Source organism: Podarcis liolepis (assembly GCF_965112155.1).
Source record: "Podarcis liolepis genome assembly, chromosome: 14".
Classification (NCBI taxonomy): Eukaryota; Metazoa; Chordata; class Lepidosauria; order Squamata; family Lacertidae; genus Podarcis; species Podarcis liolepis.
In genome coordinates, this window is record NC_139569.1 from 39446801 (window position 1) to 39473325 (window position 26525).

Genomic DNA, 26525 nt, shown 5'->3' on the forward strand with positions numbered 1-26525 from the left:
AGGTACCACTGTACTAATAATTGTTAAAAATTATTTAACAATCTGCCTGGGTTCCCGTGTGTGTGTGTGTTATATAAGTAGCCACCCTGAAGTTAATTCAGTCTCATCAATCTCAGTTTAGAGATCGGGGAGCAGAGACTCTATAATGCTTGCTTTCCAGTGTTTTTTGTGGAAATATAAAGGGTGTGATAGCCCTTTTCACTTTGTTTTGTTAAATTTCAGCAGAAGTATCCAGTAGAAGCTACCGGTCTGGTCTGTGTTCCTTAGAAGAGGAGCAGCATAATTATATAATACATAGGAAGCTAAAATATAAAATAAAAATGAAAAGGGGAAGGGATGCCCAGTGATTCAGCTCAAGTTTTCAGAAAATGTATAGGGAAGTTCTCAACATTTACATTTTATTATGTTTTTACATATGTTGTAAGCTGCCCAGAGTGTCTGGGGCAACCCAGTCAGATAAGCGGGGTATAATAATAATAATAATAATAATAATAATAATAATAATAATAATAATATCATATTTTCATCGCAGAAATGCTGGAGCGTAAAATAGGAGGCAGGGCTTATGTCACTTAGGGCTTTGAACTGCTTGAATTGCAAAACTATTTTGGTTACAGATAGGTAGCCGTGTTGGTCTGCCATAGTCAAAATAAAAAAATTCCTTCCAGTAGCACCTTAAAGACCAACTAAGTTAGTTCTTGGTATGAGCTTTCGTGTGCATGCACACTTCTTCTGCGTGCATGCACACGAAAGCTCATACCAAGAACTAACTTAGTTGGTCTTTAAGGTGCTACTGGAAGGAATTTTTTTATTAAAACTATTTTGATCCATCACCCTAGTGGGAAAGAAACAGAACAAAAAAGAGAAAAAGGTCAAAACTTCTAGAAACACTGGCTTAGCTTTATTTTGTATTTATCTCAGAGACAACACTCAACCCATAGGATATATTCCAGAGGGGCCTTCTGGGGTAAATTGTATATAATGTTTATTATTTTCTGCATTTTATATCATAACTTTTGTTTTCTACATGGTTGCACCATGGTTGGACCCCATTATTATTATTATTATTATTTACTGTGTACAACATTAAGAGCACATTTTATGGAGCATAATAATAAAAACATAGTAAAATGCATAATAATGAAATGATCATAATAACAGCCCCTACCCCAGCTTTAACAGACCATAGAAGATCATTTAACGACCAAAGGAATGTTTTTGCCTAGAACTTAAGGATATGTAATGATGGCACCAGGTGAGCCTCTTTGGGGAGAGCATTCCACAGATGGGGAGCCACCACAGAAAAGGTCTGTTCTTGCGTTGCCACCCTCCAAATCTCTGAGTGAGCAGGGACACAGAAAAGGCCCTCACATGACAACTGCAGGGTCCTGGTGGGTTTCTAAATAGGCTGGCCTCAACTAGAGCCAGGGCTTTCTCGGCTGTGGCTCCAATCTGGTGGAACGCTCTGTCACAAGAGACTAGGGCCCTGCGGGACCTGACATCTTTCCGCAGGGCCTGCAAGACAGAATTGTTCCGCCAGGCCTTTGGCCAGGGCCCAGCCTGACTCCCTCCTCTGGCAACCTGCACAGAATTTTGCTTAACGGTTGCCATTCATTTGATTTCAATTAATTTTTATAATGAAATGTTTTTAGAATGTTGGATTATTTGATTGTTGTTAGCCGCCCTGAGCCCGGCTTCGGCTGGGGAGGGCGGGATATAAATAAAATTTATTATTATTTATTATTATTATTCTATGAGGAGAGGCGGTCCTTAAGGTATTGAGCTGTAGGAGGGCCAGAGTACCCTTAGCCAGTGGCGTAGCGTGGGTTGTCAGCACCCGGGGCAAGGCAAGTAATTTGCGCCCCCTAACCCGTGGATTTGCGCCCCCTAACCCGTGGATTTGCGCCCCCTAACCCTAACCCCCAGATGTTGCGCCCGGTGCGCCCGGGCCCCCCTGCACCCCCCACGCTACGCCACTGCCCTTAGCCATTTTCAAGTGATCCAGGGAGGGAAGAGGGTAATTCTTCACAGAACTCTAGCCCAATGGTTGCCATCAATTTGATTTGAACTGATTTTATAATGAATTGATTTTAGAATGCTGTATTATTTTACTGTTGTTAGTCGCTTTGAGCCCGGCTTCGGCTGGGGAGGGCGGGATATAAATAAATTATTATTATTATTATTATTATTATTATTATTATTATTATTATTATTACTGATCTATGGTAAAAAAGGTAAAGGTAAAGGACCCCTGGACAGTTAAGTCCAGTCAAAGGCGACTATCTTGCTTTCAGGCCAAGGGAGCCGGCGTTTGTTCACAGACAGCTTTTCAGGTCATGTGGCCAGCAGGACTAAACCGCTGCTGGTGCAACGAAACACCGAGACGGAAGCCAGAGTGCACAGAAACGCCGTTTACCTTTCCGCCGCAGCAATACCTATTTATCTACTTGCACTGGTATGCTTTTAAACTGCTAGGTTGGCAGGAGCAGGGACCAAGCAAAGGGAGCTCACTCTGTCGCAGGGATTCGAACCGCTGACCTTCTGATCGGCAAGTCCCAGAGGCTCAGTGGTTTAGACCAGTGTTTCCCAACCTTTTTTGGGCAAAGACACACTTGTTTCATGAAAAAAATCTCGAGGCACACCACCATGCCAGATGGGGAAAGGTCACTTTTTACTTATGTAAAAAAAAATAAAAAAATAGTAACAGCATAGAAGGTAATGGTTAGGCTAGCATCCCTCTTCCAAATATGCTAGGTTTTTATTTGCAGGGACTGTTCTACATGGGAAAGCATTCAGCACTGTCGTTCTCCCATCTGCCATCTGAATTGGTACTATTCTGGGTCAACTTACTCTGCTGCATGTGTAGATGAAAATGGCACCAAGTGTGGGGGAGGGGGCAGAACAGGTTTCAGATACAGGATATTAAGCATACACGTACTTCAGATTGAACTGGTTGCTTGCTTTGCAAGTTTTCATTTCCCAAATGACTGCCTTGGCAAGCGCAATACCTACCAGGCTCAACGCCGGTTTCGCGCTGCCGCTTCCCGCGCTCTCAAGGACCCGGGAGGAGGAAGGCGTGAAGGGAATCCCGAAGGTGCGAAAACCTCGCGCATGCGCAGGCCTTCCGCCTGCGACAGCCCAGTAGGCCGGCCGAAGCGAGCGGCGATGGGATGTGGGAGGGAGCTCGCTCGCCGCCCCGCGTGTGCCTATGTGGGGCACGTTACAGCCCCGTGACGTCAGCGCCACGCAGGCAGCCAGGCAGGCAGACGGTGAGAGCCCCGCACTGGGCGGCCTCTCCTCGCCGCCGCCGCCCTGCCTCTCGCTGCCCGACTCACCCGCCCGCCTCCCACGGCACACCAGGCAACGTCTCGCGGCACACTAGTGTGCCGCGGAACACCGGTTGGGAAACACTGGTTTAGACCACAGTGCCACCTATGTCCTGATCTATTGTATGTTATTTTGGCTTGACCTCTGCAATGAGCTTTGGTTGAATTCAAAACAACAGAGTACTGTATTGCGTCTGAGGAATTTCCCCAGTGAAGAACTCACTCAGTTCCAAATATTTAGCTTCGTGCAACTTAAATTTCTCTCTCTCTCTCTCTCTCTCTCTCTCTCTCTCTCTCTCTCCCCGTGTGTGTGTGTGTGTGTGTGTGTGTGTGTGTGTGTACCTCTTCCTTCCGTCACTGTTGCTGGTACTACCCTTGTTGGGCAACCTATCGTAGTCATCTTCGTTTCCTGTTGCATTGAAAATATTAATAGAGTCCCTAATTTACTCAAGAGAAGGATGCTAGACATCAAAGGTATTCTTGAAGAGAAGCAGGGGAGCAGCAGTTAGGCAGGGAGTCATCATTTCCTAATAACTTGCTGACGTGCAATCTACCATGGCTGGCAGATAAAGGAGGGTATAAAAAGAGATGGAGAGTGAAGGGGCATCAGTTGAGAAAAGGCAGAGGTGTCTGCAACCCACTTATCTGCTCACACCACAGCTCAGTTTGGAAGAAGAGATTCCTTAAGAAAGCAGAATCATGGACCAAGAGGAATACAGACAGAGAGGTGAGTAAATGGATGAAGTCTTGCTGGAATTCCCACTGGGTTATGATATAAATAAATTCAAATGGTGCTTACGTTGCTGTTGTTGCTTATGTTTACTGTTGTTGTTGTTTTGTCACATTATTATTATTATTATTATTATTATTATTTTCATGTGACTTAAGTTGGTTGCGTCCATTAATTTCAGTGGTCTCCTCTTAGCAGAACATTGGATGCAATCCATTATTATGATTTCTAGAACATGCTCGGATTTTTATTGTATTTTTGTTTTTACATTGTGCATCATTTTGTGATTTTGACAAAAATGCTATGAATACATTATCTATCCATTCATCCATCTGCATCTATCTGTCTAATTATACATACATGCATACATACATACATACATGCTATAAAATAAAGGTGAAACAAAATCTGCTATTCCTAATAAGAAAAAGTGCTCCATTCAGTCGGACTACCAGTACACGAAATGTGGTGAAGTGCTGTGGGACAGGTCCACTCAGAAGCAAGTCCCAGTGAGTTCCACAGGGCTTACGGATAAATGTGCAGAGGACTGCAGCCTTGGACTCCAACTCCCATCCGCCCCAGCCAACACTGGTAATGGTCAGGGACAATGGGACCTGAAGTTTAGTACCATCTGGAAGACCACCAGTTCCTCATCCCTCCTTTACAAGGTTATCGCATGTATGTTTCTTCAGAAGCTCCACTACTATGTTAAACCAATTTAATTCCCCCATATCATTTTTATTAAGTCTCCAGCTATATTTCAGAGCACTTGTCATCACATACCTTTTTTTTTTACATGTAAAGTTTCTTCTTGAATTCCCTCACTCCTCCTTTCCTGTTGTTTTTTACTCTTTTTTATCAGCTGTTTTATAACACACATATTTTTATTATCTAAACCCCACTAGCATCAAATCTTTCAGTAATCCACTGCTCATTTTTCAAATCCTGCTTGTGACTTCATATATTGGTGATAATTTGATAGATATTCCATCAGCGATTTCCAATCCTACTTAAACACTTTATTGTTATGTCCTCTTATTAATTTGGCAGTCAATTTCGCCGTTTCAGCATATTCCATCGGTTCCACAAGCCATTCCTCCTTAATTGGCAATCCTTTCGTTCAATCAATTTTATTGATAGATAAGGACACGTAAGATTGCAATGCAGTCCTCAGAAGTAAGCTTACACCCTAATAAGCAGGTGTAAGGATTGCAGGCTTAAAACCTCCTTGGTTTCATGGCTTCTAGAACAGCATTGTGAGAGCTCTGGCTCCATCAAAAACTGTGAAGTTGACATCAGGCGACATTGAAAGAAATCTCCGTTTGTGGCAATTAATTGGTAGTGGCTGATTCAGCCATGCAGGTCATTGTTTTGATACCGTGGTGATGAGCATCTGGGGTGAACTGACCCCGAAATCGATAGGAAAAGCTGTCTCAAGAGTTCACAACTCCTTCTTCTTCCAGGAAAAGAGATGGTGGACTACATTTGCCAGTACCTGACCAGCCTTAGGGAGAGACGGGTGTCTCCTGATGTGCAGCCCGGTTACATGAGAGACCAGCTGCCAGACAGCGCTCCTTTCGAGCCAGAAGGCTGGGACAACATCTTTAAAGACATTGAGAAGATCATCATGCCTGGGGTAAGGACTTCTAGTGAGATGCAACAGCAGGTGTGGTCTGCTTTCATCCCCTACACAAGTCCTTCCTTGAGACCCAATTCTAAGGACCTGTTTGGAAGACTGTCCCTAAAGGAAGGGCAAACGGGGCATCTCTCCCCTTTAATAAGAATTTGCATGAAAGCAGCCTCCCATTTTTTCCTCCAGGCTCATATAAGTTCAGCACAAACAGTTGGGCCTGGTGAGCATTTAATAATCATCACCAACCTTTATTACGGTCCAGAGACCCAACAAATCGTTACAAAGCAATACACAATTCATACAGCCTACCTCTAGGTTAAACAAGCATTTTGTTCAGAATATAGGGATCATTGGTTCTTGCAACCACCGATTAAAAACTTTGCCACTGCTAATGTTCTAGCGTTTGTCTGGTCTTCCAATAGGAACCTGACATAGTGAGCCTCTGATTTTCCCGGGAAAGGTACCAGCAAGGGTAATATCAGCATTTAATAATAATAATATAATAATAATTTGTTATTCATACCCCGCCCATCTGGCTGAGTTTCCCCAGCCATTCTGGGCAGCTCCCAATCGAGTGTTAAAAACAATACAACATTAAATATTAAAAACTTCCCTAAACAGGGCTGCCTTCAGATGTCTTTTAAAAATAGGATAGCTACTTATTTCTTTGATGGGCGCCACTACCAAGAAGGCCCTCTGCCTGGTTCCCTGTAGCTTTGCTTCTCATAGGGAGGGAACCGCCAAAATGCCCTCGGTGCTGGACCTCAGTGTCCAGGCAAAATGATGGAGGTGGAGACGCTCCTTCAGGTATACTGGGTCGAGGCCGTTGAGGGCTTTAAAGGTCATCACTAACACTTTGAATTGTGCTCAGAAACGTACTGGGAGCCAATGCAGATCTCTCAGGACCGGTATTATATGGTCCCGGCGGCCACTCCCAGTCATCAGTCTAGCTGCCGCATTATGGGTTAATTGCAGTTTCCAGGTCACCTTCAAAGGTTGCCCCACGTAGAGCACATTGCAGTAGTCCAAGCGGGAGATCACTAGAGCAGGCACCACTCTGGCGAGACAGTCTTTTAAATGATTGCCTGATTTAATGATAATGTGTTATACATTTGATGTTAGCCGCTCTGAGCCTCGTTTTGGCTGGGGAGGGCAGGGTATAAATCATCATCATCATCATTTGTCCTGGGCCAAGGGTTGCAGGGTGGTGCCGGCCAACGTGGCTGGCAACCCGGCTGCTTCGCCAACCCTCCTGCCCACCTGGTAAGACTCCTCATCTCCTCCCTTTTTAGAGCAAGCCAGGGAGGGAGGAGATGGAGGACCTCTGAAGCAGCGACAAAAGGAAAAAATAAAATGTGAGGCAGAGGAGATCTAAACTACCAGTTCCAAAGCAGCAGCAAAACTCCCAACAAAAAGTAATTGGGGTCAGGGAAAGGAGAGGATACCACCACCATTGCCATAAAGAGGAGGAGACAGAGACTCACAATATGATTCCCCCCAGCCACACACCCCTTAGAGCATGGGTAGGCAAACTAAGACCCAATCACCTTCTAAATCCAGCACACAGATTGTCCAGGAATCAGTGTGATTTTAAATGAGTAGAATGTGTGCTTTTATTTAAAATGCATCTCTGGGTTATTTGTGGGGCATAGGAATTTGTTCATCCCCCCCCCATAGAGTCCGGCCCCCCACAAGGTCTGAGGGACAGTGGACCGGCCTCCTGCTGAAAAAGTTTGCTGATCCCTGCCTTAGAGATTGTCCTGCCTATCAGTGGCGTAGCGTGGGGGGTGCAGGGGGGGCCGGCCGCACCGGGCGCAACATCTGGGGGTTAGGGTTAGGGGGTGCAAATCCACGGGTTAGGGGGCGTAAATTACCTGCCTTGCCCCGGGTGCTGACAACCCACGCTACGCCACTGCTGCCTATGTTCTTCCAGCTGCTTTTTCTTGAATGAAGATCTTCATGGGCTTCTGCTTTTCTGATGCTACTGGAGTCTCCATAGTTTTTATTATATCTTACTGTTCTCAATGAACTGCATGCTGATCATGTTTACTATTATGGTTGCTTTGCTGGCTCGCACTTTTATGAGGTACTTTGGTTTTAAATTTGTATTACAATGTGAGTGTAGGTTCTTTAAACTCCCGGTTTTCAGAGGGACAGGGCTGGAAGTTCTCTAAATGAAGTCTAACCTGGGTTACAAATTTGGCGGAGGTTCTTAAGTAAACGGGGCCTTCTCTGCAGTGGCTCCCCATTTGTGGAATGCTCTCCCCATGGAGATTTGTCTGGCGCTTTCACCTTTAGGTGCCAGGCAAAAACATTCCTCTACAACCAGGCCTTTCACAGGTTGACATCCGATGTCCTTTTAAATAAGTTGTGGGAGGAGGGGTTATTGGTTCTTATATTTACTATGTATTTTGTGGTTTTTATGTAGTGAACCACCCTGAGATCTGTGGATGAAGGGTGGTATACAAATTAAATTATTATTATTATTATTATTATTATTATTATTATTATTATTATTATTATTATTATTACTACAGTGGTACCTTGGGTTACATACGCTTCAGGTTACATACGCTTCAGGTTACAGACTCTGCTAACCCAGAAATAGTGCTTCAGGTTAAGAACTTTGCTTCAGGGTGAGAACAGAAATCGTGCGGTGGAGGCACAGCAGCAGTGGGAGGCCCCATTAGCTAAAGTGGTGCTTCAGGTTAAGAACAGTTTCAGGTTAAGTACGGACCTCTGGAACAAATTAAGTACTTAACCCGAGGTACCACTGTACCAATTATTATTATTATTATTATTATTATTATTATTATTATTATTATTATTATCTTCTAATAATCTGTCAGACTCTGGCATTTGCAATATGGAGATAATGCTGTCCTACCTTGTAGGGTTTTTTTTGGTAATGTACATGAAGCATTTTGAATATTTGAAAAGCTCATTAGTTATTATTTTTGTGATGAAAGATAGCAATAGCTGCAAAATTAACAAATGCATTCTGTATAATGGCAAGGTTGCAGAGTCGATCCCCGTATGGGTCAGCTGCATATTCCTGCCGACACACGATAAATAATGAACATAAACAAGAAGAAAACTGTACTGTGATGGCTTTCTTCTTTGAAAATCTGTATCGCTTCCCCTTTATGGATGGGTTTCCATTTCCTCTTAACGGGCATGTTTCGTTGAGATAAATGGTTTTGCTTTAGGGAGACATTTATCTACCAGTCCTACATTCTTCTATTTCCTTTGACGTTAATAAAAAAAATGCACAGATGCTTCCATCAGATCTGAGATGCACTCGGCGAGGACTGCAGTCCTCCCCCCTTTGCGGTCTAACAACCTAGGGTAGTCGAAGATCTTGTGCCTTTAATTCCGGAATTCCGGGGTAGACATCTTCCCCTATCACCTGCCAAGCACCGCATTTCCCGCAGGGGAGCAATCTGCATGACAGTGGTGGGTGGAGCCACAGCCCAAAGTGGGCAGGGCCAAAGTGGGTGGCGTTTGCAAAGTGGGTGGAGCCACAGCCCAAAGTGGGCAGGGCCAAAGCGAAAGTGGGTGGAGTTTGCAGAGTAGGCGGGGAGCTTTGAAAAGCATCCAAGAGCGACATGGAACTAAGCTGTAGGTTCCACACGCATCCTTTAATTTGTGAAGAAGATAGAACATCACTAGAAACAACAGAGAGGGCATTTGCAGGTGTGGCTCTCTGCTTTAGGCCCTCCAAGTGTCCCTATTTTCCAGGGACAGTCCTGGATTTACAGAAGCCGTTCTGGTTTCTGATTTGATCCTGGAATGTCCTCATGTATCATGTACCGGTATTTCCTGGAAGCTGCCTAGAGTGTCTGGGGCTACCCAGTTAGATGGGCGGGGTAGAAATAGTAAAATTAATAGGATGTCCCTTCAGGATATATCTGAAGGAGCGTCTCCATCCCCACTGTTCAGCCCGGACACTGAGGTCTAGCGCCAAGGGCCTTCTGGTGGTTCCCTCACTGAGAGAAGTGAGGTTATAGGAAACCAGGCAGAGGGCCTTCTCAGTGGTGGCACCCGCCCTGTGGAATGCCCTCCCAGCAGATGTCAAGAAAATAAACAACTATCTGACTTTTAGAAGACATCTGAAGGCAGCCCTGTTTAGGGAAGTTTTTAATGTTTGATGTTTTATATTATTATTATTATTATTATTATTATTATTATTATTATTATTCTGTTGGGAGCCACCCAGAGTGGCTGGGGAAACCCAGCCATATTGATGGGGTAGAAAATAATAATAATAATAATAATAATAATAATAATAATAATAATTTTCATCTGAGAAATGTTGGAGGGCAAGTTAAGGTAACCTTTTGCTCCTTTTCACTTGTTTTCTGCAGTAATCAACCCTTTCTCGCCCTCTCATCAGCTTCTCAACTCTTGTTTTTAACCCAGGTTGTCCATTGGCAGAGTCCACACATGCATGCCTACTTTCCGGCTCTCACCTCCTGGCCTTCACTCCTGGGCGACATGCTGGCAGACGCCATTAATTGCTTGGGATTTACCTGGGTAAATGACACCGCTTTTCTTGGGAGTTTTCATGTTGAATTGATGCTGCTCAACAAAATCATGGTTGTTGACTGCTGAAAGACTTTGTACCTGATTAACCTTTTAAATATACCGTATTTTTCGCTCTATAACACGCACCCGACCATAACACGCACGTAGTTTTTAGAGGAGGAAAATCCGTAGGCATGCCACCCGTAGGCATTCCCTCCATAACACGCACAGACATTTCCCCTTACTTTCTAGGAGGAAAAAAGTGAGTGTTATGGTGTAAAAAATACGGTACATTTATTATATCAACATTTGTTCCATTTAACTACCTATGTACATGGCTGGCATTATAATATCATTGCCTCTCTGAGATATTGTCTTCTCTTCAACTAGGCCTTTAGCTAATTGATATTCTACAGCAGTGGTTCCCAATTAGCTAATTACTGAAGACCCCCCTATTTATCAAAAGCCAAGTCAAGGACATCCTACTGGCACTGTCCCTCTTGGGCTTGCTGATCAGAAGGTCGGCGGTTTGAATCCCCCCAACAGGGTGAGCTCCCGTTGCTCGTTCCCAGCTCCTGCCAACCTAGCAGTTTGAAAGCACGCCGGTGCAAGTAGATAAATAGGTACTGCTGCGGCGGGAACGTAGATGGCGTTTCTGTGCGCTCTGGTTTCCGTCACGGTGTTTCATTGCACCAGAAGCAGTTTAGTCCTTCCAGCCACATGACCCGGAAAGCTGTCTGTGGACAAACGCCAGCTCCCTCAGCCTGAAAGCGAGATGAGCGTCACACCTGATAGTCGCCTTTGACTGGACTTAGCTGTCAGGGGTCCTTTACCTTTACCGTTTTATCCTGCACTTTATTCTGTGAACCGCCCTGATATCTTATTATGAAGGAAGGTATATAAATCATAATAATAATAATAATAATAATAATAATAATAATAATAATAATAATAATATTGTGGGAGTTGGATATTAAAAGAAAAGTTTGTGCTGCGGTGTTAAAAAATTATTTCTCAACATGACCCTGCTCAAAATCAACCATTTCAGTTCCATTTTTGTTACCCCCATTCCTTATCCCTAAATCACCTCTAGGTAAAGTCATATTAAATTAATTTATTTCCCCAAATTACTATCCTCCACAACCCAGGCCATCCCTCTAATACAAGTCCTCCCAAATTCATTACCTTTGCAGAAACACTTTGGGAAAAAGATTCAGGGTCAGTTCCTATCGGGGCTGAGCACAAGTAGTATTTCTGCCACTCACTGGCAGCCCCCCCCCAATTAAAGCCAGCCTTCAGTGATACCTGTTACTTATGGAAAATCTTATTAAAAACATATTATTATTATTTTCAAAGCGCTTATTTGCTTAGGCAAAACAGCTTCTTACAGATTTACTCTACCATACTAATACAGGATGTTAACACCAGAGGGCAGTCATGCAAAGTGTTTTAACAGAATACGTCTGTAAGATAGGGTTGGGGAAGAAATTCAGTAATTTTCATTTTAATGCAATCTTATCTAATTTGCTCTGATATGCATACTGAAAGGTCCCAATGCTTTTTTTTAATTATCGAGTTATATTGCAAATATATGCAAATCAAAACTTTTAAATGTGAAAGGAAGAAAAAAGATTTTAAAAGGTTACAAAGAACAAAAGAAGAAAAGAAAAAGAATAGAAAGAAGAAAAGCAGAAATCTAAATAAATTACATAAACTAATCCAATTAAATCTTAATGAAGGTAAGAAAAAATCATAGATGTATGTTTTAAAATTTGCACTTCTCCAAATGTGACAATGCAATTTTCCAGCTAAACAAAACACATACAAAATCACAAATATGCCAAAAAAAAAAAAACCAACAACACCACAACCCATCATATTAAGGGAAATTGCTTTGCAGGAATATGCATGGGAAGAAAACTTGCATACAAAGATGTGCATGCCAGGAGAATTTGCACTAAAATGATGATGAGTTTTCACAGGGATTTCAAACAAGTCACAAGCTGCTGTGGGAATGTTAAGGGCTGAACTTAAGAGTGGAAAAAATGAGAAGCTGAAACTGAGAGATTCAAGTATCCCTACTCACAAGTAGGCTGCAGGTTTAGCAGCTTCCCTTTCCCTACACAAAGCATATTCGTTCATCGGTTGGCTTTGACCCAGTAAAAAGAGATCCTTTTCCTCACCCTGTATCTCTTTCACACTTGCAGGCATCTAGCCCAGCTTGCACGGAACTGGAAATGAACGTGATGGACTGGTTGGCTCAAATGTTAGGTCTCCCCAATTTCTTCTTACATCATCATCCAGACAGCAGGGGCGGAGGTATCCTGCAGGTAAGTAGCTCAGGAGGGCTGTGTGTTTTCCTTGGTTTTATTTAGTCTGAACATGCTCAGAACTTCTAGTGCGAGAGATGGGGAGCCTGGGGAACCCCAAAACTCCCATCAGCCACATCTAGCATGACCAATGGTCAGTGATGATGCGAGTTCATCAACATCTGGAGGGCCGCCATTTCCCTACTCTCTTTTTTTTTAAGCCTCAGTGGTCTCCCATCCAAGTACTAACCAGGCCTGACCCTGCTTAGCTTCTGAGATCAGACAAGATTGAGCATGTTAAGGGTAGTATGTGTCAGGAGCTCGGCCTATACTCAAGTAGGACCCTGGCAGAGACACATGCCCAACTGGCATGTTCTCTCCCTCCTGATCGTTCGGGAGCTTCAAAAGCTTTCTTCAGCCCGAACACCACAGCGACTGATGCCAACCAACACCGGCACACTTAGGGATCCGCAGAGTTTGCGCAACTTGCGTAACAGAGCTCAGCAACTCAGCATTTTGGCTAATCTACTTTATTTACATATAAACACACACGGAGCACTGCAACATGGCTCCTCTCTCTAGCATCAGACAGCAAAGAGAATGAACAAAGGACAATAGTCCCACTTCACCCTACACAGTAACACAAACATCCTGTCTCCGTCACTTCCCACTTTGTGGAGTCAAAACATACACCGTCATGTGAAAGACAACAATCCCATGACTGCAACCATGGAGCAGGAATTCTAACAGCATGGCCATAGACATCATTTCCCTATTCTTGTTCTACCGTCTTGTCTGGACATGTCAAAATTGATTTACATCCTTCTACTGGGGAATAGTTTGCGACACGCCTCAAACAAAAAAGAATCATTATCATATATTTATTTGGTTTTTTGGATTAAAGTTTTACAGTCACATATCCAACATACAACATAGAAACAAGATTCTAAAGAATCTCTTGGGCTTCCCTCCTCCTCTTTGTGGATCCTACTGTTAGTCATTTCCTCCTGCATCTTTTATAATAATCCAAATCTTTTACCTCTCCACTGTGTCCAAAATTCACCATTAAACTACAACTGTTATTCCTATCCTACTAATGGATTTTAACCATTTACAATGGTTTTTAAGATAAATTAATTGCTGCATTAATTAATTAATTTTTATAATGAATGATTTTAGAATGTTGTTTATGTTGTACTTTTGTACTGTTTTATTGTTGTTAGCCGCCCTGAGCCCGGCTTCGGCTGGGGAGGGCGGGATATAAATAAAATTTATTATTATTATTATTATTATTATTATTAAATTATAAATTCCCCCCATTCCTTATTCAAATTTTGGTCTCCCCGATTTCTGATTCTTACGGTCATTTTAGCCATTTTGGCATAATCAATCAACTTGTTCGGCCATTCTTATTTGGTAGGGACTTTATCTTCTTTCAATCTCTGGACCGACAGCATCCGCACAGCCGTGGCTGCATACATAAATAGTCTTTTCTAAAAAGAAGCATGATTATAAATGAGAGAGATTAATATCATTTCTTAGAGCAAACAGTAGGTGTCACCATTGGCCTATGATGAAATGATTCATAGATTGCAACATGCAGTGGGGACAAAATGAATTAGCAGTTTGTAGATTAAAACAGCAAGGTACAGTTTTCTAGCAGAAGGAGCCCGTAGTTCAGAGACACAGCACAGGCTCTGTATGTGTAAAGTCACAGGTTCAATCCCTGATAATTTCCAGTTAAAAAAAGGAGATGGCTAGTACGTAGATGCCAAGAAAAATCTCAGCCAGCTGCTATTCAGAAAGCTTTAGCTGAGCTAGATAGCCTGACCTGTATCACTTCCAGACAGAGGCGAACCTAGGCTCCCTTGCACCCAAGGCCAGATTTAGGTTTGATGAGACCCTAAGCTACTGAAGGTAATGGGGCCCCAGCTGTCCATTATCAATAAAAAATTGTTGCTGTTTTTTGTGTTGAATATATGCTGTATGGTAATTTATGGACCTAATAGGTATCTAAAGCCATTTGCACTTGTTGCCATGGAACCAGTCCATGCGGAATGTAGGCACCCTATATATAGAAATGAGCAAACCAGTGATATTTTAGGGAGCAGGCTAGCAGGCGGGACTATTACTTCCATCACAGGAGCCTACGCAACAGAAAATACTGTTGCTGTATGTAGGTAAAGGTAAAGGGATCCCTGACCATTAGGTCCAGTTGTGGCCGACTTTGGGGTTGTGGTGCTCATTTCACTTTATTGGCCAAGGGAGCTGGTGTACAACTTCCGGGTCATGCGGCCAGCATGACTAAGCCGCTTCTGGCGAACCAGAGCAGCTCACGGAAACACCGTTTACCTTCCTGCCGGAGCGGTACCTGTTTATCTACAGTGGTACCTCGGGTTACATATGCTTCAGGTTACATACGCTTCAGGTTACACACTCCGCTAACCCAGAAATAGTACTTCAGGTTAAGAACTTTGCTTCAGGATGAGAACAGAAATCGTGCTCCGGCGGCGCAGCAGCAGCGGGAGGCCCCATTAGCTAAAGTGGTGCTTCAGGTTAAGAACAGTTTCAGGTTAAGAACGGACCTCCAGAACGAATTAAGTACTTAACCCGAGGTACCACTGTACTTGCACTTTGACGTGCTTTCGAACTGCTAGGTTGGCAGGAGCAGGGACCAAGCAACGGGAGCTCACCCTGTCGCGGGGATTCGAACCGCTGACCTTCTGATCGGCACATCCTAGGCTCTGTGGTTTAACCTACAGCGCCACCCGCGTCCCAGTTGCTGCATGTAGGTTTTATTTTATTTGTTTTTTATCTTATATTGGAAATGTACATCCAGGTTTTTTTCCTTTAAATTTTTTTGGGGCCCCCAAGAGAGTGTGGCCTAAGCTATAGCTTGTTTAGCTTATATGTAAATCTGACACTGCTTGCACCCTTGGCAAGGAGCTCTGCTGAAGCACCCAGAGGAGCCTCTATGCTTCACCCAGCCACCCAGATCAGAGGAGGAGTGGCCCAGGGAGCATGAAAGGGGGGGCCTTCTAGCCTCCAACATTTCTCTGGTGAAAATAGGGATGTCCTATTCAATAATAACTGGACAGGCGATAAATGATCTGCTTTGGCCTCTGGTCCCAGTCGCCATTGCCATGTGGCCTGGGAAGGCTACCCAGAAGTCAACATGACCCTCAGGCTGAAAAAGGTTCCACACCTCTGAGGTCAAACAATTATTATTCAACATTTTTGCAGTGTTGAATATGCAGTGTTGAATATTTGATGCAGTTTCCATTGAAACTTGAGTTAATGGGGCGGAGGTGCCAAATCCACTTTAGTTGCGTAGACTGAATATACCAGTTTGTGACTGAATCGCACTCATAAAATACTGACAGTCTAGAAGGGACCTGGGTATATAAGAGGGCCTCCTATATACCTGTGTGTGTTTGTGATATAGGTTGCTGTTAATAATAAGAGGGTTTGTTTCTTTGTTTCTTTCTGCAGAGCACAGTTAGTGAATCAACCTTGGTTGCTCTGTTGGCTGCAAGGAAGAATAAAATTCTGGAAATGAAGGAGTCTGAGCCAGGTGCAGACGATTCTGCTCTGAACTCTCGTCTCATTGCTTATGCCTCAGATCAGGTAAATGAGAGTGTGTGTCTGCATGTATGTGAGTTAGGCCCCATCTGGACTATATATTTAAAACAGTATCATACTGCTTTAAACAGTCATGGTTTCCTCCCAAACATCCTGGGAACTGTAGTTTGCTAAGGGTGCTGAGAGTTGTTGACCCCAGTTCTAGGCATCACAGGTTAAGAAGGATACAGTGGTACCTCGGGTTAAGTACTTAATTCGTTCCGGAGGTCCGTACTTAACCTGAAACTGTTCTTAACCTGAGATACCACTTTAGCTAATGGCGCCTCCCGCCACCGCTGCACAATTTCTGTTCTCATCCTGAAGCAAAGTTCTTAACCTGAGGTACTATTTCTGGGTTAGCGGAGTCTGTAACCTGAAGCGTATGTAACCTGAAGCGTATGTAACCCGAGGTAACCACTGTATTGGTAATAAGTGTAGAAGGCGACCAAAATGATAAATGGTCTGGAAACCAAGCCTTATGAGGAATGGTTGAAGGAGTTGGGTATAATTAGCCGGGATAAAAGGAAACCTTTATGTTATGATAGCCACCTTCAAAGATCTACAGGGCTGCTGCACAGAAGATGGAGCAAAATTGTTTTCTGCTACTGCAGAGGGTAGGACTCGAAGCAGTAGGCACTCATTCTGATTTGTTTGCAATGAGGTTAAATTACCTTTCATCCATGCCTTAACTCACATGTTCCTCATCATTAAAAAGTCTGATCTGTTGGGGAAGTGGGTTTATTGTGCACAACTTCCCAATCAACTCTGATCGTGCAACATGAATTTAGCTGTTTGGATGCCACTCAAAATTATCAACAGTCTGGAAGTGCCCCGTGTTTTTGATGAAGGCCTGCATGTGTAGGGGTGTCAGTTTTGGAAAAAGAAGGATGCATAAAGGTAAAGGCAAAGGACCCCTGATCGTTAAGTCGTGTCGTGAATGACTCGGGGTTGAGGTGCTCATCTCGCTCTATAGGCCGAGGGAGCCAACGTTTGTCCGCAGACAGTTTTTCCGGGTCATGTGTGTGGGAATGTTCTGGGGTGCAGGAGAGGATATATTGACTAATTATATCCTTATCCAACTTGTGCTAACAAGTTCCCAAAATATCAGCAGTTTATAGACATTCCCCTTTAAGTTCGCAACGGTAACGTGTGCATAGGTTCGCTAGAACCTCTATAATAATTACTCTGGTAATTTCCCCTTTGTTCCCTCTTAAAATACAAGACACAACACAGTCTTTATAAAAGTATAAAGAGTTTACTCACGATCTGTTCACAATATGATCCCAGACGGCAGACAGGCTTAAAAAGTTACATACACTTAGAATCTATCTTGTTGCAAGATAGACCTTATCTCCTCTCTTGGCTGAGAGCCAAGAGGGCATCTTTAGATGCTTCCTCATCGAAGGAAAATGGCAGAGAGAGAGAGATGGCTGCCTGCCCTGTGCTTTTGTCATTACCTGCACAGGTGAGGCCACGCCCACCTCTGGTCACATGCAGAGGAAGTCCGTCCCCAGGAAGTTTACCTGCTTGCTGGACAGACATCCCTCCCCATGTTCTAACATGTACACTCTAGGAATGTTGTCATTGACTGCTCCTGTGTTTACATCCCACAATGTGGCCAGCATAACAAAGCATTTAGTTACCTTCCTGCCGGGGTGGTACCTGTTTATCTACTTGCACTTTTTGGCGTGCTTTCGAACTGCTAGGTTGGCAGGAGCTGGGACTGAACAACACCTATCCTTTAAGATATATGGGCTGAATATATGCACCAAGGACAAATCTGCTCAGGCCTTCAGCCAAACTTAATTGTAATTGTATTGACTAAATCTTCTTGTAGTATGGGCTCCTCTTGAACAACATTACCAGCACTTGAGTCCCTGGAATCTCCTTGCTTGTCTTCTCAGGCTCACTCCTCAGTAGAAAAGGCGGGTTTAATTTCCCTCGTGAAGATGAGATTTCTTCCTGTGGATGAAAATTTTTCCTTTAGAGGAGAAACCTTGAAAAAAGCCATTGAAGAAGACAGAAGCCGTGGCCTGGTGCCCATCTTTGTAAGTTTTGTTCTCTATATACTTGGAAGGCTATTGGCCTTGGTGGTTCTCCTCTACTTCCTTGGCAGCGGCGTAGCGTGGGTTGTCAGCACCCGGGGCAAGGCAAGTAATTTGCGCCCCCTAACCTGCCGCCGCTGCCAGCTTCTTCTTGCTGCTGCCTGGTCTGGTCTGGTGTGGTTCTCTCCCGCGCTCAGCGCTGCGCTGGGCGGCCGCTGCACTGTCCCTCCACCAGATAGTCCCTCGCTCTCTCTCTCCGCACCGCACGCCTGGCACCCACCCCCTCCACAGTGGGCGGCGACCCAGCGGCTCGGATCGGATTCGCACAGCCAGCACTGCAGTGAGAGAGAGTGAGTGAGTCAGGTAGGGGCAGAGAGCTGCGAGTGCGAGCACGCCCCCCCCAGATGTTGCGCCTGGTGCGGCCAGCACCCCCTGCACCCCCCACGCTACGCCACTGCTTCCTTGGTTGAAGTATTGCTTCTAAGTGCCAGTTTCTGGAAAGGAGAATGCTATTGTGCTTGGTTTCTGCATGAGGTTTTCCCAGAGGCATCTGGGAATAAGATATTGGACCAGAATAAGATACTGGACCAGATAGATATTGGACCAGAATAAGATACTGGACCAGATAGACAGACAGACAGACAGACAGACAGACAGACAGAAAGATAGACAGACAGCTAGAACAGCAACTTCTTTAAGGAGCATAAAACTATGGTTGAAGAAAGACAGGTGACACTTGCTTTTCAGAGCTGAAGGTTGTAGAAGCCCTGACGTTGTTTAGAACGTGTCCAGCCATTCTTTCCATCTCTGGTTAAAACAAGTTGTGCAGGCTTTTCTAACACTTGCAAAACCTGTTTTCTCAGCAGCTGCCATGGGTCACCCCATGAGCAATGACGTCTCTCCCGTATTGCCTTCAACTCCCTGAAAAACTGATGGCCGACTTATCTGCGTCCTGCGAGCGGACATTTTGTTAACCAATAAATTTGTGTCTCTGGTTGTTTTTGGATGTTCTGCTGTGCTTTCTTGACAACGCCCTGTTTTTGTCTAGGTTTGTGCAACTCTCGGAACAACTGGAGTCTGTGCTTTTGACAGCCTTTCGGAGCTGGGACCCGTATGTAAGTAGTCTCAATACTTCTCAAAAGGAACCGTTATAACAAGTCTTAGATGGTGACCAACCTTTTCCCCAAGCAAATCTCTGATTCTAGATTTTATGGCAACGCAACAGCTTGCGCAAGTGTCAGCCAGGAATCAACTGTTGCGCAGGAATCAACTTTTGCGCAACAAGCTTTCACTAGTGCAGTTGTTGCATTAGATCTCATTGTTGTGCAGCCTTTAAATTCGGTCATCTGCTAGTGCAAGGGCAGACAGAGAACATTCAATACATCTCTATACCTTCTCAAACATCACCTTCAATTACTCTTTAGGCTCTAAAGAGGGACTCTGGCTTCATGTCGATGCTGCCTATGCTGGGACAGCGTTTCTCTGCCCAGAATTCAGAACATTTTTGACTGGAATAGAATACGCAGATTCTTTTACCTTCAACCCTTCCAAATGGATGATGGTTCACTTTGACTGCACAGCGTTCTGGTGAGTGTGAGGCTCAAAGCTTGCACACACGTGAAGTCTCTCAATTGCCCCCAATGACCAATTATTTCCCCCGGTCCCCATTTGTATAGGATCAAGGATAAAAACAAGCTGCAGCAAACCTTCAGTGTTAATCCCATCTACCTCAGACATCCCAACACGGGGTCAGCCACGGACTTCATGGTGAGTAAACTGAATGCAAAAGGAGGCTGTTGTAGACCAAACACCAGATTTCTGTGTTTGTTTGCAAAATAGCAGTAGGGGGGCTGATTCTCCCCTCCTTTGTCTTTTCTCCCATGGGAAATCCCCCAAATTATTTACCTCCTTAGGCAAAACATACATCATCACCGTCATTAGTAGTTCTTACATATTAGTCTTCTTCTTCTTTGGTGATCCCTCTTAGCCGAGTAAGATTGTCTTCCATGAACACAGTCTTAACAGTAAATCCATAAGTGGCTGTGGAAGCCAATTCTGGATCCACACATCCTTCCATAGTAGGGACATAGGGTTCCAGGCGGGAGTTGATCATGGTGAGAGTTTGCCAAACGTGCCTCCTTCTTAGCATGTTTCTCCCTTTCATCCTGAGTTTGAGCATCTTCAAAGTCCATGACACCTTTGGTAAAGGCTGTTCTCCAACTGGAGCGCTCGCAGGCCAGTGTTTCCCAGTTGTCAGTGTTTATACTCCTTTTTTTGTTGTTGTTGCCTTGAGAGAGTCTTTAAACCTCTTTTGTTGACCCCCAGCATTACGCTTTCCATTTTTAAGTTCAGAATAGAGTAGTTGCTTTGGAAGACATATTTCCTGCTTGGCAGGGGGTTGGACTCGATGGCCCTTGTGGTCTCTTCCAACTCTATGATTCTATGATTCTATGATTGATTCTAGTCTCACATTAGTCTCATATATGTCACATATTAGTATGTGACATATGACTCCCATCAAATTATCCTGGGAATTGTCATTTGTTGAGGGTGCTGAGGGTGGGTGGTGCTGTGGGTTAAACCACAGAGCCTAGGGCTTGCCGATCAGAAGGTCGGCGATTTGAATCCCCGTCACGGGGTGAGCTCCCATTGCTCAGTCCCTGCTCCTGCCAACCTAGCAGTTTGAAAGCACGTCAAAGTGCAAGTAGATAAATAGGTACCACTCAGGCGGGAAGATAAACGGCGTTTCCATGCGCTGCTCTGGTTTGCCAGAAGTGGCTTAGTCATGCTGGCCACATGACCTGGAAGCTGTACACCCGCTCCCTCGGCCAATAAAGCAAGATAAGCACCGCAACCCCAGAGTCGTCCACGACTGAACCTAATGGTCAGGGGTCCCTTTACCTTTACCTAAGGTTGCTGAGAGTTGTCAGGAGACCCTTATTCCCCTCAGAGAGTTCCACTCTTGGGAAGATGTATTGATTGTTGAACTGCTTTGAGCACTGGACCTCTGGGAGGGGAATAGGGGGTCTCCTAACAAGAACCCTTAATGAACCACAGTTCCTAGATTCTTTTTTTGGGATGGAGAAGCCATGACTGTTTAAAATGGTATCCTAGTGCTTGAAATGTATAGCGCATATGGGAACTTGGTTTCTGAAACAAGATGGGCTGTGTTTGGAGGGCATGCCCTGTGGCTAGGAAGGCCTTTGCCCTAATACAATTCTCCAGTTATTCAGTCATGAGGGGGATATTTACTTATTTGCCTGATTTATATAGATTTATAAAAAAATTGTACACCACCCTTCACCTGTAGATCTCAGAAGGAGGCACCACTTTTTATTCGTTCTTTGTTTACTGGGGGGATACTAGGAGAGATTCCTGCGCCCGGTCTCTGTTTAATTCTAACTCAAATGAGGCCTTGTGGGCATCTGGTCTCTGTTTGGATGCACACCAAATGCAGGCCATGGCTGATGGGAACTATAGTCCAAAACAGCTGGAGGGCAGCAGGTTTGGGAAGGCTGCAGGAGTGTATTCTCGGAAACGCAGACAGATGCACGAGCTTTCTCTATTGCCAAGGTACAGTCGCTCCCCATCAATAAGTAGAATGAGATCCCAGATATGTGGCTTTCATGCCCTTGGCAGGTTTTGACATCCGACCCTTCTCCACCTTTTTCTCCTGGCTGAGCTCTGACTGTTGTTTGATTTACAGCACTGGCAAATCCCCCTGAGCCGAAGGTTTCGTTCTCTGAAGCTCTGGTTTGTGATCCGCTCGTTTGGTGTGAAGAAGCTTCAAGACCACGTCAGACATGTAGGTGAACTGGAGGTGGACATGTGTGACTGGGCAAGAGGGAATCTGTCAATTTTGGTTTCTAATTTCCCCCACTCTTAAGTGCAGTTCTAAAGAAAAATCCATTTTGTGTCGAGACGCTACAGCCACTCCCTCGTTGGAAATAACTCACACAAGGACACGGATATAATGTTTATGCTATTGGGCAAATTTTGGCCACAGCTTTATTGAATTACAGAATGTGAGCAGTATTGGCTTAGGCATTGATTGGACCTGACTATATCTGACTCCTGCCCATTGTGCAGGAAGTCCAGTAAGGGTAAGCCACCAGTAGGGGGAGCCCTGTCGATGCGAACCAACTCAAGCTCCCCCTGGTGTTCCCGTCGGGGTCGTGTCAAGGCCTTAGCCCCCCAGCCGGGCTTCAGACTAGATCAACACCCCCGGGTTCCTTTAACGGAAGCATGGAGGGGCAGGTGATGGCCACACCTCCCTCCCCCACACAAGGTCAAACAATGCATAGCCGCCACAAGAGCCCAAAGGCTCGCCGCTGATTGGCTGGCTGGGCTCTGACGTGGCCGGGATCCCCCAGGCAACGGGGGACAAATTCCCCCACCCCCCCCGGTGGGGAGTGGGTGGTCACGCGGTCCACTGCAACTCCTTCCCACTGGGAAGTGGAGCTGGCAGTTTTGTATGAATTTCTCCTAACAATATATCCAGCTGGGATAGCTCAGTTGGTAGAGCATGAGACTCTTAATCTCAAGGTTGTAGGTTCGAGCCCCACATTGGGCAAAAGATTCCTGCATTGCAGGGGTTGGACTAGATGACCCCTGTGATCCCTTCCAGCTCTACAACTCTATATACATTTTTCTTGGCAATTTTGTGTAATATGCAGAACTTTGGCTAATGAGTCGGATAGGAAAGCAAGCTTGCTAGCCAGCAGCCAGGCACAGTTTTTAAGTGCCAATGGTGAGTAGGTACCTCAAAGTTTCTCTAGCCTTTCTGTATGTTAAAATATTAATTACTTAAAGCTTTGAGGGTGGTCAGGGATGTCTCATTGGTTCTGGGCAAGATCATGTTTTCATTTTAATTCTGCATCCTATGAGTTTTGCTCTGTTGGAAATGATAATTGCTTATGCTAAAATAAGAGGACAAAATGATGTTGTTTTTTTTAAATAGAAGAATGGAGGCCGTTGGTGGATTATACCTATCAAACTATATAACTCATATGAAATCACGTGCAGGATATGAGATAGGAGCAATGGAAGAATGTAGAAAATGGATTTTGTGGGCTTAAAAAATAAATGTAAATGAGTTTTAATGCAGATATTAAGGGGGAATTTAAAAAATCAAGGAAGGAGGGGTAGGAAGTCAAGAGGAAAATTTGTATAAAATAAACAAACCAGTACCTAAGTTTGGAGTTATGTAATAATTTGGAAGATTTAATCAAAATCATTGTAAAACAATAATTGCTTATGCTTTTTTTGGAAACTGTAGGGCACCGAGATGGCCAAATATTTTGAGTCACTGGTTAGAAGTGATCCCCTGTTTGAAATCCCTGCTAAGAGACACCTTGGACTGCTTGTGTTTCGTTTAAAGGTAAGAGCAAATGTTCCCCCTCTAGAGTTTAAAACAACCCACTTCATCCCCCCAAAAAACAGCTATGAAGAAGGAGCGTAGGAGAGAATGAATCACTGTGAGCATCTCTAGCATACACCAGATCTCCAATGAAAGGCTGAAGGGGGGTGGTGGAATATAGCCAGGCCATTAACAAGGCTGCTTCCTATCCCTCAGTGCAGATACAGTCTAGGTTACTGGCTGTTTCCCCATCCTAGTTGCTATGGGTGAAAAATCCCCTAATTTATCCACTTCAAGTATAACTTTATAAACTTCTGTCATGCATCCACACCATCCACCAAGTCATCTTTTAATAGGAAAAAGCATAATTTAAGTTCACAGACCTGACTGGTGTTGGTCCAGATTCCTGGGTTAATCAAAATCTATGATGGGAATTGGTGCATTCAGTTGTATGGCCTCTCTCTTTGGTGCTGACCTTTAAAGCCCTCAATGGCCTCGGCCCAGTATACCTGAAGGAGCATCTCCACCCCCATCGTCCAGCCCGGACACTGAGGTCCAGCACCAAGGACCTTCTGGCGGTTCCCTCCCTGTGAGAAGTGAGGTCACAGGGAACCAGGCAGAGGGCTTTCTCAGTGGTGGCACCCGCCCTGTGGAACACCCTCCCATCAGATGTCTATGAAATAAACAACTATTTGTCTTTTAGAAGACATCTGAAGGCAGCCCTGTTTGGGGAAGTTTTTAATGTTTGATGGTTTACCGTGTTTTTAATATTCTGTTAGGAGCTGCCCAGAGTGGCTGGGGAAACCCAGCCAGTTGGTCGGGGTATAAATAATAAATTATGATTATATTATTACTTTGAAAACAATTTGTACGTGGATTATCACAAAATCTTTTGAAAACAGGGCCCTAACTGGATGACAGAAAAGGTCTTAAAAGATCTAAACAAATCGGGGAAGCTCTTTGTTATTCCGGCAACGGTTCACGACAAGTTCATCATTCGGTTCACTGTGACGTCTCAGTTTACAACCCGAGAAGACATCCGACGAGACTGGGCCCTCATCCAACAGGCTGCGGTGCAAGTCTTAAACATGCATCATACGCCCAAACCTGTCGCCATCTCAGAGGAAGGGGTCCAAGTTCCCAACGTGATAACCAGCCCCATTTCAAAATCAATAGGTGCTGCTCCCTTTTTTGACTTAGAGGAAGAAGAAAGCAATAGGTCCCCATGTAAAATAACTGTGCAACCTCGAAGAGGCTCTCTAAGCCCTTCTCCGTGGTTGTTCGGGGAAAATGTCGCCGTGCCTGAGGATCCTCATTCGGACGACTGCTTCACAGAAGGCAGCCTGAGCCCCACCAACCACAAAGTGCCCTCGTTCTCTGTTCAAAGCAAGAAGAAGACAGCTCGCTCTCTCAGTGTGCCAACAGCCGGCTTCTGGGAAGCGAGCCACCCAAAGGCCATGGGCTTGGAGGTCCCCGGAAAGAGAGGATCTTGCACCAGCGAGAAACTCCTTTCCCAATTGCCCAGAGAGATACTGATGCTCAAGAAAAGCGCCCTGAAGAAACACCTGAAATTTTACAGCGTGCCCAGTTTTCCGGAATGCACGATTCAGTGTGGGCTCCAGCTGCCGTGCTGCCCTCTACAGGCCACCGTGTAGTCAGTCCTCCACCCTCAACGGCTGTCCCCCTCCTCTCCTCGAGGCAGCGAGAACCAAAGCCTGCTTATTCTCATGCAACGCAATAATCTATGAGCCTCTCTAATAATATATAAAATAATTATATTAGTTACAGAAGACTCTGTGCTATTTTTTTTAAAGCCTGTATATTTAATAAGTTTAAAAGAGAAATAAAACTATTTAGCATTGTGCCTGGCGTTTCATGTTTCATTGCAGATTCTCTGCTTCCATATGGAATTTTTGCATTGTGGGTTTGTAAGCTATCAAACAAAAGGGGGTCAGCAACTAGAGGCCATTAGTTCAAAACTGGCCCCTTGAGATTTGGTGTTTTGTTTCTTTTTTCAATCTTTTTTATTCAGTTTTACACTACGCATTTAAATTCAAACATTAGACATCAGCATTTAGGATTTCCTGAATTTCCTGAATCCCTTCCACCCTTCCACGGTTTCCATATTCAACCTTTTTCGATTGCATCACATATTTTCTCTATTTTTCTTAAATAATCCATTTTTACCTTAGTTTTTAGCACATTACAAACGTTACTCAAATCCTGCCAAAGTTTTTAGTTGTTTTCCTCATGGTATTTTCAGGCCAGGAAACTCTGTACCTGTAGGATTTCTGTCTTTTTGATGCACAAAAACCTTTGCTAGGATGAAAAGTTGTCAACTGTCCTCAGCCTTTTCTAGTTTCAGAAGAAGGAATAGCACCAGCAAACGTTGCAACGAGGGATGCTGCCAAGGAAACCATGTTCTTCTTTCTGTTGGAAAAACACCACAAACCAACAGCCAGAAATAAGTTATATTTGAAACTCGTGTTTTGCAACTGTTTTGCAAAACGGTAATTTGTGAAACAAATATTTTACACATGTTATTACATCGCTGTTGAGTTAGGCACAACTACTTTATAGAACAAGGATACCCTGAAATGTGGGGACATTGTCCCAATGATTGGGCAATCTAGAAAAGGGTTGAATAGGTCAAGGTGGTCTGAAGGTTAATTCACTTCCTCCAGGACCATTTTGGTTTCCAGTGATAATGGAGACGTTCATTCAGGACTCAATAAGCCACATGGCAGGAACTCATATGCAGATCATGCAGATTTTAGTGCTAAATTTAGAAAACAGCAAAGACCTGATGAAGAGAGCACAGCAGAGGTTATATTTTTTGAGAATCCTCCAGAAAAACAATCTCTCAAAGGACCTGTTGATGGCATTTTACCATTGTACTGTGGAGAGTGTATTAACTTACGGTCTGTGTGTGTGGTTTGGGAGCTGCACGGCCAGGGGAAAAACAATGCTGTCCA

General features: G+C 44.3%; 2 protein-coding genes across 3 annotated transcripts in view; one reads left to right on the top strand and one right to left on the bottom strand.

The window, feature by feature from the left end:
* Nucleotides 1-1957: 1957 nt before the first annotated feature.
* SLC27A2 (solute carrier family 27 member 2) overlaps nucleotides 1958-26525 on the bottom strand; it is a 55370-nt gene continuing 30802 nt past the window's right edge. Inside the window, exon 11 of one of the 2 annotated variants that reach the window (XM_083475789.1) lies at nucleotides 1958-1976. The gene's annotated coding sequence lies outside the window, so the exon portion shown is untranslated. Of the gene's footprint in view, nucleotides 1977-18294; nucleotides 18646-26525 lie in introns of those variants that run through there. The other variant, XM_083475788.1, reaches the window with a different exon arrangement.
* On the top strand, nucleotides 3810-25414 carry HDC (histidine decarboxylase). The gene is made up of 12 exons (XM_083475772.1): nucleotides 3810-4053; nucleotides 5520-5692; nucleotides 10112-10225; nucleotides 12424-12546; nucleotides 16018-16152; nucleotides 18051-18194; nucleotides 19240-19306; nucleotides 19616-19778; nucleotides 19868-19958; nucleotides 21898-21996; nucleotides 23470-23571; nucleotides 24453-25414. The coding sequence occupies exons 1-12, from the start codon at nucleotides 4026-4028 to the stop codon at nucleotides 25203-25205; spliced, it is 1992 nt and encodes a 663-aa protein (XP_083331898.1). The 5' UTR covers nucleotides 3810-4025; the 3' UTR covers nucleotides 25206-25414.

What these genes read in the sequence shown, in the direction of transcription:
- HDC (XM_083475772.1), top strand. Translation starts at nt 4,026, where the DNA reads ATGGACCAAGAGGAATACAGACAGAGAG. An exon ending in AGAGGAATACAGACAGAGAG is followed by an intron (nt 4,054 to 5,519) that starts GTGAGTAAATGG and finishes TTCTTCTTCCAG; the next exon opens with GAAAAGAGATGGTGGACTAC. An exon ending in GGTCAGCCACGGACTTCATG is followed by an intron (nt 19,959 to 21,897) that starts GTGAGTAAACTG and finishes TTTGATTTACAG; the next exon opens with CACTGGCAAATCCCCCTGAG.